This window comes from Myxocyprinus asiaticus, chromosome 42, assembly GCF_019703515.2.
Source record: "Myxocyprinus asiaticus isolate MX2 ecotype Aquarium Trade chromosome 42, UBuf_Myxa_2, whole genome shotgun sequence".
Taxonomy (NCBI): domain Eukaryota; kingdom Metazoa; phylum Chordata; class Actinopteri; order Cypriniformes; family Catostomidae; genus Myxocyprinus; species Myxocyprinus asiaticus.
The window spans coordinates 5,882,911-5,897,326 of record NC_059385.1 but is presented as its reverse complement, the minus strand read 5'-3'; the positions used below and the strand labels follow the sequence as shown (position 1 = coordinate 5,897,326).

The 14,416-nt window shown below is 39.8% G+C and overlaps 1 protein-coding gene across 3 annotated transcripts in view; it reads left to right on the top strand.

Annotated features, from left to right (window-relative positions):
- The window catches only part of atg10 (ATG10 autophagy related 10 homolog (S. cerevisiae)), a 29,280-nt gene extending 18,301 nt beyond the window's left edge, over positions 1 to 10,979 (top strand). For all 3 annotated transcript variants that reach the window (XM_051683926.1, XM_051683928.1, XM_051683925.1), the window contains 2 exons: positions 6,419 to 6,516; positions 10,616 to 10,979. In XM_051683926.1, coding sequence (XP_051539886.1) covers positions 6,419 to 6,516; positions 10,616 to 10,715 — 198 coding nt within the window. In that variant the 3' untranslated portion in view covers positions 10,716 to 10,979. The remainder of the gene's footprint in view (positions 1 to 6,418; positions 6,517 to 10,615) is intronic.
- Positions 10,980 to 14,416: the final 3,437 nt, after the last annotated feature.

Sequence of the window (14,416 nt, the reverse complement as noted above, 5' to 3'; positions counted from 1 at the left end):
TAAAAAAAGAGTTTTAATGACTTCAACCTAAGTGTGTGTAAACTTCTGACTTCATCTGTAAATTGTCAGTATGAATAACTAGAATTTAATACCTCTTTCCCATAAAATTCAATCAACTCTATTTACAGTAATATGTATAATTTGCTCTAAATAGAGGAATTCATTGTTGGGGCATTTTTAACCCCTATATTTTAATTTTGGGGGAATTTTATCACTTTCGGTGGCTTTTTAGCCCTGAGACCCCCTTCATTTCTGACCATACTGTAGTTAAATGAGTAACTTATAGCTTGGGAAGATACAGTTTCAAAGTGATGTCCATGAAATAGTCAGTACTTGTTACTTTTTGAAGAAACATAATGTGTTACATTCTCAGTGTTAACACAAGGGGCGCTATAGCAGGCATTCTTCTACTGTCAGTTATCTCTTTCATAGCAAAAACATTTGAATGTAACTCTGTCACCACCTTGAATTTGTTATAGCCACAGTAAAGAAAGAATGAATGTTAAGTATGTACATCAGTCTGCAATGCATTGACCAAGCATTTGTGTCTGCATACTGAGATGTGGGTGTTTCTTAGCCAGAATAAGCTGCAATGTGGACCAGACTTTATGCCATTATTCAAAAGTCTGGCCATGCAATTGTAGTGTGAATGTCACTTTGATCTCTGAAACACCAGGAGGAATCGCTGCCCCTCACCAAACAGCCACCAACGCCTTCACAAGAATGGCATTCTCTCCATTGTAGACCCCATTTTCCTGGAGCATATGGAAACAGTGACCTCTCAGCTGTTTTTTGCAGTATGCTGCTCTGCCTTAAGCTGAAGGGATGCAGAGCTGTAGAGTGAGATGGAGTGAGATGTTGAATGAATGGAGTGGAAAAATAGATGCAGAGAATGGCTGATTAGAGGCAGTGAAGGAAATAAGAGCAGAGGGAATGTTGTCAGGCTGCAGAAATAATGGAGGGAGAGACTGAGGAAGGGTTGTGGGGTCTTGAGGTGCTTGAGAGATGGAGCACTGCAGCATCTGACGCAGGTAAACACGAGTGACTCACATCAAGGCCTTACGAGCAGTGACGCCAGTGGACTCTCTGTTTATCTTTCTGTCTCACTATTTCTGCTCTCCGGAGTGTTTTTTTTTTTTTTCTTATGTCTCAGCCCCTATCTCATGTTCTCTCTCTCTCTCATTCTCCTAAATTTTCAAAGCTTAAAATTGTTTTCTTAGCGTAACCAATGAAATACTAAGGCAAGTAAAGTAGATAAGGACACAATACACTCTATTCCCCCACACAATTTGTCTGTCTGGAGGACCCATTAGTCCTTTCCAAAATATTAATGACTCAGTATGATTTAGATGTTTAGTTTGTTGTTGTTTTTGCAATAAACATTGAAATTAAGAAGAAGAATCAGAATCAGCTTTATTGCCAAGTATGCTTACAAATACAAGGAATTTGTCTTGGTGACAGGAGCTTCCAGTGTACAACAATACAAAAACAGCAGCAAGACATAGATAATAATAAAAAAATAAAACATTAAACAAATTATACACATACATACAGACACACACATACACATGGTTAGTGCAAATCTAATACAATCTGTTATGTGCAGTGCAAATACAAATATGTTATGTACAGTGCAAATTCTTTTTTTTTCCAGAGTAAGAAATGGCAGAAGAGGTTGGATGTGTTGGATAAATATAAGAAAGACTAAACTGTGTACTGCACATTAATTATTGCTCAATGGGACAATTTAACTGTTCATGAGATGGATAGCCTGGGGGAAAAAACCGTTCCTGTGCCTGACGGTTCTGGTGCTCAGAGCTCTGAAGCATCGGCCAGAAGGCAACAGTTCAAAAAGGTAGTGGGCAGGGTGAGTGGGGTCCAGAGTGATTTTACCAGCCTTTTTCCTCATTCTGGAAGTGTATAGTACTTGAAGGGGGGGCAGGGGGCAACCAATAATCCTCTCAGCAGTCCGAACTGTCCTTTGTAGTCTTCTGATGTCTGATATCGTAGCTAAACCAAACCAGACAGTTATTGAAGTGCAGAGGACAGACTCAATGACTGCTGAGTCATTGAGTATTTAATTTTATAATTATAAAATTATAAATTATAATTATAAAACTGTATCAGCAGTGCCTGTGGCAGGTTGAATTTCCTCAGCTGGTGAAGGAAGTACAACCTCTGCTGGGCCTTTTTCACAATGGAGTCAGTGTGGGTTTCCCACTTCAGGTCCTGTGAGATGGTAGTGCCCAGGAACCTGAATAACTCCACTGCTGCCACAATGCTGTTTAGAATGGTGAGGGGGGTCAGTGTTGGGGTGTTTCTCCTAAAGTCCACAATGATCTTCACCGTTTTGAGCGTGTTCAGCTCAAGGTTGTTTTGACTGCACCAGACAGCCAGCTGTTAAACCTCCCTTCTGTATGCAGACTCATCGTCATCTCGGATGAGGCCGATGACAGTAGTGTCGTCCGCAAACTTCAGGAGCTTGACAGAGGGGTCCTTGGTGGTGCAGTCATTGGTGTAGAGGGAGAAGAGTAGTGGGGAGAGCACACATCCCTGGGGGGCACCAGTGCTGATTGTACAGGTGCTAGAAGTGAGTTTCCCCTGTCTCACAAGCTGCTGCCTATCTGTCAGAAAGCTGGTAATCCACTGACAGATAGACATGGGAACAGAGAGTTGGTGTAATTTATTTTGGAGTGTAGCTGGGATGATGGTGTTGAAAGCTGAACTGAAGTCCACAAAAAGGATCCTTGCATATGTCCCTGGTCTGTCCAGATGTTGCAGGATATGATGCAATCCTATGTTTACTGCATCATCCACAGACCTGTTTGCAAATTGAAGGGGATCTAGAAAGGGTCCAGTGATGTTCATCAGGTGGGCCAACACCAGTCTCTCAAATGGTTTCATGACCACAGACGTCAGGGCGACAGGTCTGTAGTCATTAAGTCCTGTGATTTTTGGTTTCTTTGGGACAGGAATAATGATTGAGCGTTTGAAGCAGCATGGGACTTCACACTGCTCCAGTGATCTATTGAAGATCTGTGTGAAGATGGGGGCCAGCTGGTTAGCACAGGATCGAAGACACGCTGGTGAGACGCCATCTGGGCCTGAAGCTTTCCTTGTCATTTGTTTCTGAAAGATGCAGCGCACATCATCTTCACAGATCTTAAGTGCAGGTTGAGGGGGAGGAGGGGGGTTGCAGGAGGTGTTGGTGTTTGTGTGAAGTGAAGGTCAGAGTGGGTGTGGGGTGTGAGATTGTGCCTTTCAAATCTGCAGTAGAACACATTCAGGTCGTCAGCTAGTTGTTGGTTCCCTACAGGGTTGGGGGTAGGAGTACTGTAATTCATAAGTTGTTTCATGCCACTCCACACTGATGCAGGGTCATTAGCTGAAAACTTGTTTTTCAGCTTCTCAGAGTATCTTCTTTTAGCCACTCTGATTTCCCTGTTCAGTGTGTAAAATGATTATAAAGAAAAACACACCTGAATGGGTAACGGGATTGCAGATTTAGCCTAGCTATCACTCAGTAGGTGGTAACTAGTTTTGGACCAAATGTTGGTTTGTAGTTATTGATTTAGTTATATTTCTATTACATTATATAAACATATTTATTTGTTAATTGAATAAAAAATTATTTTTTTAAAATTCAAATCTGGAAATAAACAGAAGTTTTAGGATCTTGGAAAAATTTAAAAGAAAAGCTACGTTACACGGAGCCACATAGGGGACAGGGAGAGAATTCATTTTCTGAAATTGTTTTGCGTTCTCTCACAAAACTTTTTGCATTTCCTCACAATAGTTTGCATTCTCTCTGAATTATTTTGGGTTCCCTCAAAACAGCTTTATCCATCCCTTATGAAACATAACCATGGTTTTACTACAGTAACTTTAGCTGAACTATAGTATTTCTAGTAAAACCAAGGTAACCCCTAAAATTAACATGGTTTTAGTACAGTAGCCATATTTTAACTATTTTATTCATAGTAAAACCATAGTAATAATACAGGAAAAACAAAACTATGGTAATAACTGCCAAAAAACATGGTTATACTGTAGTTTTACTATAGTAACACCATGGTTAATTTGTAAGTAGGTATCATGGTTTTTAAAACCATGTTTTCCACCAAAGAAATATGCCCTTACAAAAATTAACCATGGTTTCATTACTGTAAAACTGTTGTAACCATGACTGTACATGTACCACAACTATGGTACATGTACCACAAATTAACCATGGTGTTACTATAGTAAAACTAATCATGTTTTTGTTTTTTTAGAGAATTTATGGGATTTTTATTACCATAATTAAGGTTTTCCAGTAGTATTACTTAGTTTTTATCATGAAAACCATGGTTAAGATGCGGCTACTGTAGTAAAACCATAGTAAATCTTGTGGTTATGGTTTCATTACAAATGCCACCCTTGAACTATATTTACTTTAGTAAAACCATGGTAAATTTGATGGTTTCTATGGTTTTACTACAAATACCTTAGTTCAACCATGATTACTGATATTTATTTTTTGTAACGGGTGGAAAAATCTGTTCTGAGGGAACTCAGAATAATTGTTGCCAGGGAAGGCACATTATTGCGAGGGAACGTAAAACTTATTGCAAGTGAATGCAAAACTGTTGTGAGGGAACGCAAAACTTATTGTGAGAAAATGTAATACTATTGTGGGGGAACGCAAAACTTATTGTGAGGGAACACAAAATAATTGCGAGGGAATGCAAAAACTATTGTGAGGAAATGCAAATCTTTTTGTGAGAGAACGCAAAACTGTTGCAAGAGAATTGAAAAACTTATTGTGAGGGAACGCAAAATGCCTGCTCAGTCATTTATCATGCCCAAAATAATTACGGGGAAAGCAATCTGTTGCAAAGGAATGTAAAATAGTTGCGAAGGAACGCAAAATGTATTGCAAGAGAATGCAAAACTATTGCAAGGGAACATAAAACTTATTAGGAAAGGAACCCAAAATAATTGCGAGTAAACACAAAACTTATTGCGAAGGAATACAAAACTATTACAAGTGAACGCAAGACTTTCTGCGAGGAAACCCAAAATAATGGCGAGGGAATGAAAAATAATTGCGAGGGAACGTAAAATAATTGTGAGGAAACGCAAAACCTATTGCGAGGGAATGCAAAACTTTTGTGAGAGAATGCAAAACTATTATGAAATAAGTTTTGCAAATTGTGATTAAATTCTGAAATTCATGTAATTTTTTTCAATTGAACTTTTTTACTTAAATTGTTATGCTGATTAAATATTATGTGATAAAAAAATTAATTAAGTTAGAAAAGAATGCAAAATAGAAGCTTTTCATTAGTGGTCTCAGACTTTTGGTCACCACTACATATTTTATAACAGAAGTGTCTCTCTGTGCACCTTCCAGTGAGGCTCTGTAATGCAGTATTGTTTGTGTCATGTTTGGTGATCAGTAGCTTTGTAGTGATTGGTCTGTTCTCCCTTGAGGCCTTTAGATGAAGTCATGATAATTGACTGATCAGGCGGACTGGAGCTGGAATCATGCTGCAGTATACTAGAGTAATAGCCTTGCTGTAGCTCTATGCTGTTGCTTTTCACAAACAAGGCAGTGCAAAACTAAAATTATCCCAATCTATAACAATGATGCCAACAATGAGGTGTCGTCAAGGTAATTTGAAGAGTCAGCACATCCTTTGTGCTAGAACAGTGACAGAACAATGCATCCAGACAGTTTTTGTTTTGAATTTTAATGCACATGGTGTCAGTGCATTGTGTTCGCTTTTAATTTGCAGTATAGACTATTTATTTTATTTTTTAGGTATTTTAAAAGGATAGTCCACCCAAAAATGAAAATTCTCCCAACATTTCATAACTCTATTGTTGTTTCAAACCCATGTGAATTTCTTTCTTCTGTGGAACACAAAATGAAATGTTAGGCAGAAGGACAGCCTCAGTCACCATTCACTTTCATTGTATAGAAAAAATATGTAATGAAAGTGAATTGTGACTGAGCCTAACATACTGCTTTACATCTCATTTGTGTTCCATGCTGTGCATGAGTGCCCTCCAGTGTACCAGACTCGCTCCGTGAGAAGCACAGCATGGTGCCAATGAAGACCATGTGCTGCATGGCAGATTTGCTTAAGTCTTGGAAGTGCCTCGTAATGTTCTTTTTAATTTATCTGAAGCTTTGAGCATAATTGAATTGGGGTTGTGAAAAGTATCATGTGACGAGTTAACATTGAGTTAAGATGGAAAAACACATGTTGTGGCATTGGTTTAATGTCTGTGTTGTAGCATGTGACAACGAGAAGCTGCTCCTAATAAAGAATGAGGTCAGAACAGACATTAGCAAAGAGCTGAACTATCTGTGTGTGTGTGTGTGTGTGTGTGTGTGTGTGTGTGTGTGTGTGTGTGTGTGTGTGTGTAGGAACATCCTTTACTGGGCCAGCCATTTTTCATGCTTCATCCATGTCGCACTGAGGAGTTTATGAAACCTGCTCTGGATTTGGCACATGTGGAAAACAAGTGAGTTCTTCTTCGCTGCAGCTTTAAAGGAATATTCCTGTTTCAGAACATGTTAAGCTCAATCGACAGCATCTGTGGCATAATGTTGATTATCACAAACATACATTTAGACTTGTGACTCTTCTTTAAAAAAAGAAAGAAGCAAAAATCTGGGTTACAGTGAAGCACTTACAATGGAAGTGAATGGGGGCTAATCCATAAACATTAAAATACTCAATGTTTCAAATATGTAGCCACAAGATGTAAACAATATGTGTGTAAAAATTATTTTAGTGTGATAAAGTTGCTTACTAACCTATATCCAATTTTACTACTTCGTTGCAATGACGACGTACTGTAACTCTGTAAACCCTAAAAAGATGATTTGAACACCTTTACAGCTCATATAATGCACAAGTTTTAACAGAAGAATTAATGTAAGTGCCTTTAAAAAATATTATAAGCTTTGTTTTTCTGCTTTTAAATCCTCTAAGAATTGGCCCCATTCACTTCCAGTTTAAATGCCTCACTTTTTTAAAAGAAAGTCGAAATTAATTTTTGTGGTAATCAACAGATGAAATATGAACAATCACTGAAACCTCATGGGGATTTGCTGTGTCTAAATCTGTCATTATTGAAAATATTTATCCATATTTTTATCCTCCCTTCTATGCAAATTTTGTTATTTTCATTAGATAATCAAGTGTTCTAAATTAAAGTGAGGGCATGCAAACAAAAACGTGACTATACATGCCCTGTCAGCACATACACTGCATCTCCAACTTCATGTCTTGTGAGTAATAATAATAATAATAATAATAATATAAATAAAAAAAACATGTGGTTAAATAAATAAAAATATATATATATATATACACACAAAGCCCTTGATCTGGTGAATATATAGAATATAAAAAGCTTATTTTGGTGAATGCTTACATATAGAGCATTGTAACGGAGCCAAGTCTCCATCATAGTTTATGCACTATGCATGATTATTAATACGGGATGTTGTAAAAAAAAAAAAAAAAAAAGAAAGAAAAAAAATATGAGGCTTAGACATTATTGAACCTTTATTTATATAACCTTTATTGATTATTGAGTTCATGTTGATTTTCACTGATGGTTTCCCAAGAGAAAATGAAAAAATCAGTTTTTAGCCTGTATAACTTAGACTAAGAATTTTTTTACCATTCAAAAAATCGACTTTAAAAACGATCTGCTGATTAATTGGTTATTGGCATTTTCCACAGCCTTGGTTATTGGTATTGGCAAAATCCAAAATCAAATATATAAAATAAATATGTATTAAACATACACCTATCAGCCACAACATTAAAACCACCTGCCTAATATTGTGTAGGGCCCCCTCGTGCCACCAAAACAGCGCCAACCCCCATCTGAGAATAGCATTCTGAGATTATATTCTTCTCACCACAATTGTACAGAGCGGTTATCTGAGTTACCGTAGACTTTGTCAGTTTGAACCAGTCTGGCCATTCTCTGTTGACCTCTCTCATCAAGGCGTTTCCATCTGCAGAACTGCCGCTCACTGGATGTTTTTTGTTTTAGGCACCTTCTCTTCTTTCCTAACGTTTGTCCCACGTAGGTGCAGGGTCCGCTTTTCGGCAAGTTGCTCTCCATTTCTTCCGATCGAGGGCATCTTCGAGGGCGGTGTTGACGTGCCTCATATCTTCCTTAATCCGGTCCATCCACCATTTCTTTTGCCGTCCGCGTGGTCGTTTTCCCTTGGGGTTGAGGCGCAGCGCTCTCCTCGCCACGTGGCCGTACCATTGGAGGCGTGCTTCCCTCATCTTGTCCATGATTGGTGTCACACCCATAATTTTCTTGACATCCTCATTCATCACCTGGTCCCATTGGGTCAGTCCTAACGTCCACCTGAGCATGCGCATCTCCATTACGTTAAGGGCCTGTTCATGCCTGGTGGTTGCGGGGCAGCACTCTGCGCCATACAGGGCAACTGGGCAGACGACTGTCTTGTAGACCTTCGCCTTGAGGTGGTTTTGCATGCGTCGATCACAGAGTACGCCAGTTACCTGGCGCCACTTCAGCCAGGCAGCGTTGACTCTTGATCTTGCGTCTGGAAGACTGTCGCCATCAGCCAAGAGGGTGGAACCGAGGTACTTGAATTGGGTGGCCTTCTTCAGGTCTCTACCGTCGATCCTGATGGTATCGTCGGTCTGAGGGCCATACTCCATGTACTCCGTCTTGTCGAGGTTGAGACGCAGGCCATTCACGTCCAGACGATCTTTCCAGTGCTGTGTTTGGTCTTAGAGGTCTTGCCGTTCCCTGTCAGTGAGAAATACGTCATCAGCGTAGAGTAGTGACCAAGGGTATGGTGCATGCATATGTATTCATACAGGTGATGAAGAGCAGTGGCGAAAGGGCAGACCCTTTATGGACTCCGGTATTGATGGTGAACGGTGGTGATATCCCGGCTGGACAGCGGACGGCACTCGTAACACCTCGATAGAGAAGCTGCGTCCAGTTGACATAGGCCTCAGGGACGTGGTGGGATTGGAGTGAGGCCCAGATGAGCTCATGGGGTATGCGATCGAATGCCTTCTCCAGGTCCAGAAAGGTCATGTGGATGGGCATGTTCTTCTCCCGGTGCTTTTCTATCAGCAGACGGGCAGCGTGGATGGCGTCCATAGTTCCGCACTTGACGAAGCCATATTGGTTAGGGCTGATGTTAATAATGCTGCGGAGGTGGCTGTCCAGGATGCGTTCAAAAATCTTCATGGAGTGGCACAGGAAGCGGATCAGGCAGTAGTTCTTGCACTCAGAGACATCACCCTTTCCCTTTCAGATCGGCACTGTGGTGCTGGTCATCCAGGCCTGTGGTACCTTGCCCTCGGCTATGATCTTGTTGAACAGAGTGGCAAGGATCTCGGCTCCGTGATGTCCCATCAGCTTCCAGACTTTGGCTGGGATGTCGTCTGGGCCAGTGGCTTTGCCATTCTCCATTCTCTTCACAGCTTTCGTGACTTCAGAGGCAGTAACTGGAGGTATAGGTCCAGGGATGGGATCGGAGCTGGGAATAGGTGGGTGCGGGAACTCTTCATTTGAGATGGCGGTGAAGTATTCGCTCTAACGGGCGAGTATGGAAGGAGGATCCCACAGGACTTGCCCATCTGCGTTCCTGAAGTGCATCACTTGGCTGATGGCTTGGGTCAATCGGTGATGCGAGTTAGCGATGCGATAGATCATCTTCTCCCCTTCAGGTGTGCCTAGTCGCTCATACAAATCATCGTAGTACTTAGCCTTCGCCTTGGCCACAGCCTGTCTCGCGGTTGACTTAAGTGTCCGATAATGTTGGAGGTCGGCATCCAGGCGTGTGCAATGAAAATCCCAGGAGATCAACAGTTGCATAAATACTCAGACCAGCCCATCTGGCACCAACAATCATGCCACGGTCGAAATCACTGAAATCACATTTTTCCCCATTCTGATGGTTGATGTGAACATTAACTGAAGCTCCTGACCCGTATCTGAATGATTTTATGCACCGCACTGCTGCCACACAATTGGCTGATTAGATAATCGCATAGATGATTGTTGGTGCCAGACGGGCTGGTTTGAGTATTTCTGTAACTACTGATCTCCTGGAATTTTCACACACAACAGTCTCTAGAATTTACTCAGAATGGTGCCAAAAACAAAAAAACATCCAGTGAGCGGCAGTTCTGTAGATGCAAATGCCTTATTGATGAGAGAGGTCAACAGAGAATGGCCAGACTGGTTCGAACTGACAAAATCTACAGTAAAAACTGTGGTGAGAAGAATATCATCTCAGAATGTTATTCTGAGATGTGGGTTAGCGCTGTTTTGGTGGCATGAGGGGGACCTACACAATATTAGGCAGGTGGTTTTAATGTTGTGGCTGATCGATGTATATGAAATACTAATTATTTATATATTTATATTGTAAATATATATACAAATACAGTATACATAGTATAATAAAATTGAATGGGGACTGGATCTGTCAAGTTCCAAAATGACAAAAAAAAGTATAATAAAGGAAAGTGGCCTGCTGTTGCTGCTGTGTATTATGGGTAAAAACTGTGTTATGCATGATTATCTTGTTTGTTATCAGGAGGGTGAATTACATAGTGACCTGGCTGAGTGTCGTGGGACCTGTCGTCGGCCTGGACGTCCCTCTGAGCTACAGCACGGCTGTGTCTGCTCCAGACTGAACCTTCATTGCGCCAACATCCGGAGGTCAACCACACTCTCCCTGATGAAACCAGACTGTACTGACCCTGAGGATGTTTAGGGGACACCTCTGAACCTGCTGAGGAGCCAAAGAGGGGCCAAAAGTCTTGTTAGCAATGCTTGAAAATGTTTTATATTCTCAGGACGTCAGGTCTTTGATCGATTAAGTTCATGGGCTAGCTCAGGACTGCTCTTATAGAGTAAATTAAGAATGATTAAGAATAATAAACTGTGCAGGAATGATACATACATGTATGACAGTTTTTTTATATACGTATATATAAAATGTCCATATAATGTCCCAGCAGGCAACTGGCCCATGCTATCGAGCCAAACCTTGACCCTTGCTTTAAACAGCAAGTAAGTCAAGGGAGTAGCCATTGTTTTTTATAGCCAATCAGAAACACTCTCAGCATAAATCATTTTTTGCTGGATTGCTGACATCAGATTGGCTGACATGTCTTCAGAGGGTGGAAGTTTGGAGAAAGGGCATGCCATTTATGTTAGCAAAATGGATAAAGTTAGCAAAATTTACAGCACTTTTATAAAAGGGGATTAACTGTTGTATTTGTTCAGAATATGTATGCATTTTTTAGGAATATTCCAAGTTTAGCTCAATCAACATCATTTGTGGCATAATCTTGATTAACACAAAAATTAATTTCGACTGGAGGCCTGGGTAGCTCAGCGAGTATTGATGCTGACTACCACCCCTGGAGTCACGAGTTCGAATTCAGGATGTGCTGAGTGACTCCAGTCAGGTCTCCTAAGCAACCAAATTGGCCCGGTTGCTAGGGAGGGTAGAGTCACATGGGGTAACCTCCTCGTGGTCGCTATTAGTGGTTCTCACTCTCAGTGGGGTGTGTGGTAAGTTGTGCACGGATCGCAGAGAGTAGTCATGCACGACGAGTCGCGTGATAAAATGCGCGGATTGACGGTCTCAGAAGTGGAGGCAACTGAGACTTGTCCTCCATCACCCGGATTGAGGTGAGTAACCGCGCCACCACGAGGACCTACTAAGTAGGGGGAACTGGGCATTCCAAATTGGAAGAAAAGAGGATAAAAAAAAATTATACATTTCGACTCGTCCCTCCTTTTCCTTTAAAAAAATAAAATAAAAATAAGCAAAAATCTTGGTTACCTTGAGGCACTTACAATGGAAGTGAATGGGGCCGATCCGTAAATGTTAAAATACTCACTGTTTCTGAAGTATAGCCACAAGACTTAAACAATATGCATGTTAACATGATTTTAGTGTGATAAAATCACTTGCTAACCTCTTCTGTGTATTCAATTTTACAACATTGTTGCCATGACAACATAGCGATGTATACCCTAAAACAACTGTAAAAAATTATGATTCAAACAACTTTACATCTCAAATAATGCACAACTTATAACAACAAAAGTAATCAAGTGCTTTTATTAAATTATAAGCTTCACATTAATGTCTTTAAACTCTCCAAAAAATTATCCCCATTCACTTCCATTGTAAGTACCTCCCTGTAACCTTGATTTTTGCCTCTCTTTTTTAAGTACAGGAGGGACGAGTTGAAATAATGTTTTGTGGTAATCATCATTATGCCACAAATGCTGTCGTTTGAGCTTAACTTGTATTGAACCTGGAATACTCCTTTAAGATTAAAAAGGCAAACAATATTTTTCCCTTTGCATTGTAAATAATGCTTAAAAGGAACTGTGTGCGTGCAAATGGAGGATTGCTATTCAAATATTAGTTTGCAAGTCTTTGCCTTCCAACTGCGTAGGTGTGTGTGACTCAATATATTTTCTTGTGCTGGTTGGGTATTGTGAAGTGGGCCCTAATTTAGATATTTTAGAGGCCTGAAATCAGACTTGCATCTCATAATCAGACAGAGTAATTGGTGCAGTATTTTTATTTATTTTTTTATCTCCCTGTAGTCTGAAATTTCTCTTCATTACTTAACAAGTAGTGTGCTCTGCCAGGCCACATCCTGAAATAACTGTTTGTCTAAATGAAATTCAATCCTTGGCTGTCGGGTCTGAAACCTGCCTTTCTGATCTTTAGTCTGAAACAGAGGAGCTGAGTTTAGAGTCCAGAGTTTGAGCGAAGACGGTGAAAGTCCTCACTCAGCATGTCTAAATGGGGCAAGTGGCTCTCTGGAGACTGGATCAGTGTTGGTAAGGAGGTCAGCCTGCTACCAGGAGCATCTCGCTCTAATGGACAGACAAAAATTATGGAGAGATGAGGGAGAGAGATTGCAGTAGGAAAATATTACCTGCATCATAAACGGGCCTATTCTTAAAGCAATAGTTACCCCAAACACTCTGTTATCATTTATTTGCACTCTAATGTCTTTTGAAACTTGTATTATTATTTTTTTAAAACTTGTGAAGAAGTTTGTTGTAGCAGCATAGCTACCATAAAGTTGTCGATACGACTTACAATTGTACAAAAAGTTATAATAGTTTTCTATGAGGAATAGACTGAAATTAAAGTCGTTGTTTGATGAAAACAATTCCCCTACGCCGTAGCTGGCATTCAACGTGTCATATTTGGAGCTTGACAGCTCCAGTCGCCATTCACTGTACACACCGAAGTGAATATGTTTTAGACAGACCTCAATATTGTTATTATTATATCTGGAGGAGCTGTTACATGAGAAAAGGAAATTAGAGTTTCCTCTAGAAACAATCTCTCATTTATTTTCCATGCTCCACTGGAGGTGTTGATTAATGGAGTTTGATCGCTACTAATGGAATCTGGGAATTCAATTTTTGTGAAATGCCACCGTGAGTCTGTACAAGCCGCTGCTGACATCTGTTGGTGAGAGTTTGGCGTTGTAATTTACACGTATGTCCACAAGAGGTCTCCATTGACCAAACAGCAACTCGATTTCAATCCACAAAAAGTATTTTTGGGGTCACACTGAAATAATTTAATTGCATTAGATGGTAAATTATCAAACCAAGTGGTATTTATTTAAATGAGGATATCACTAGCACAGTTGTGTGTGTGTGTGTGTGTGTGTGTGTGTGTGTGTGTGTGTGTGTGTGTGTGTGTGTGTATAATTTATACAACCCCAATTCCAAAAAAGTTGGGACAGTATGAAAAATGCTAATAAAAACAAAAAGGAGTGATTTGTAAATTATATTCACACTTTGCTATATTGAAAGCACTACAACTAAATATTATATTATGTTTTACCTTGTGAATTTCATTTTTTTATTATTTTTATATATTTTTTTATGTACAGTAATTTCAAATCAGATGATTGCAACACACTCCAAAAAAGTTGGGACAGTCGAGTGTTTACCACTGTGAAACATCACCATTTCTTCTAACAACACTTATTAAGTATTTAGGCACTGAAGACACAAGTTTAAGTTTAAAAAGTGGAATTTTCCCCCATTCATCCATTATGCAGGTCTTTACGCACCGAGATTTGACCAGATTCCTTGAATCTTACAAACAATAAAATTCACAAGGTAATACATCATATAATGATGTAGTGCTTTCAATATAGCAAAGGGTGAATATAATTTACAAATCACTCCTTTTTGTTTTTATTACCAGTTTTCATACTGTCCCAACTTTTTTGGAATTGGGGTTGTATATAATGTATATTATATACATATATATATATATATATATATATGTGTGTGTGTGTGTGTGTGTGTCATACAGGTGCATCTCAATAAA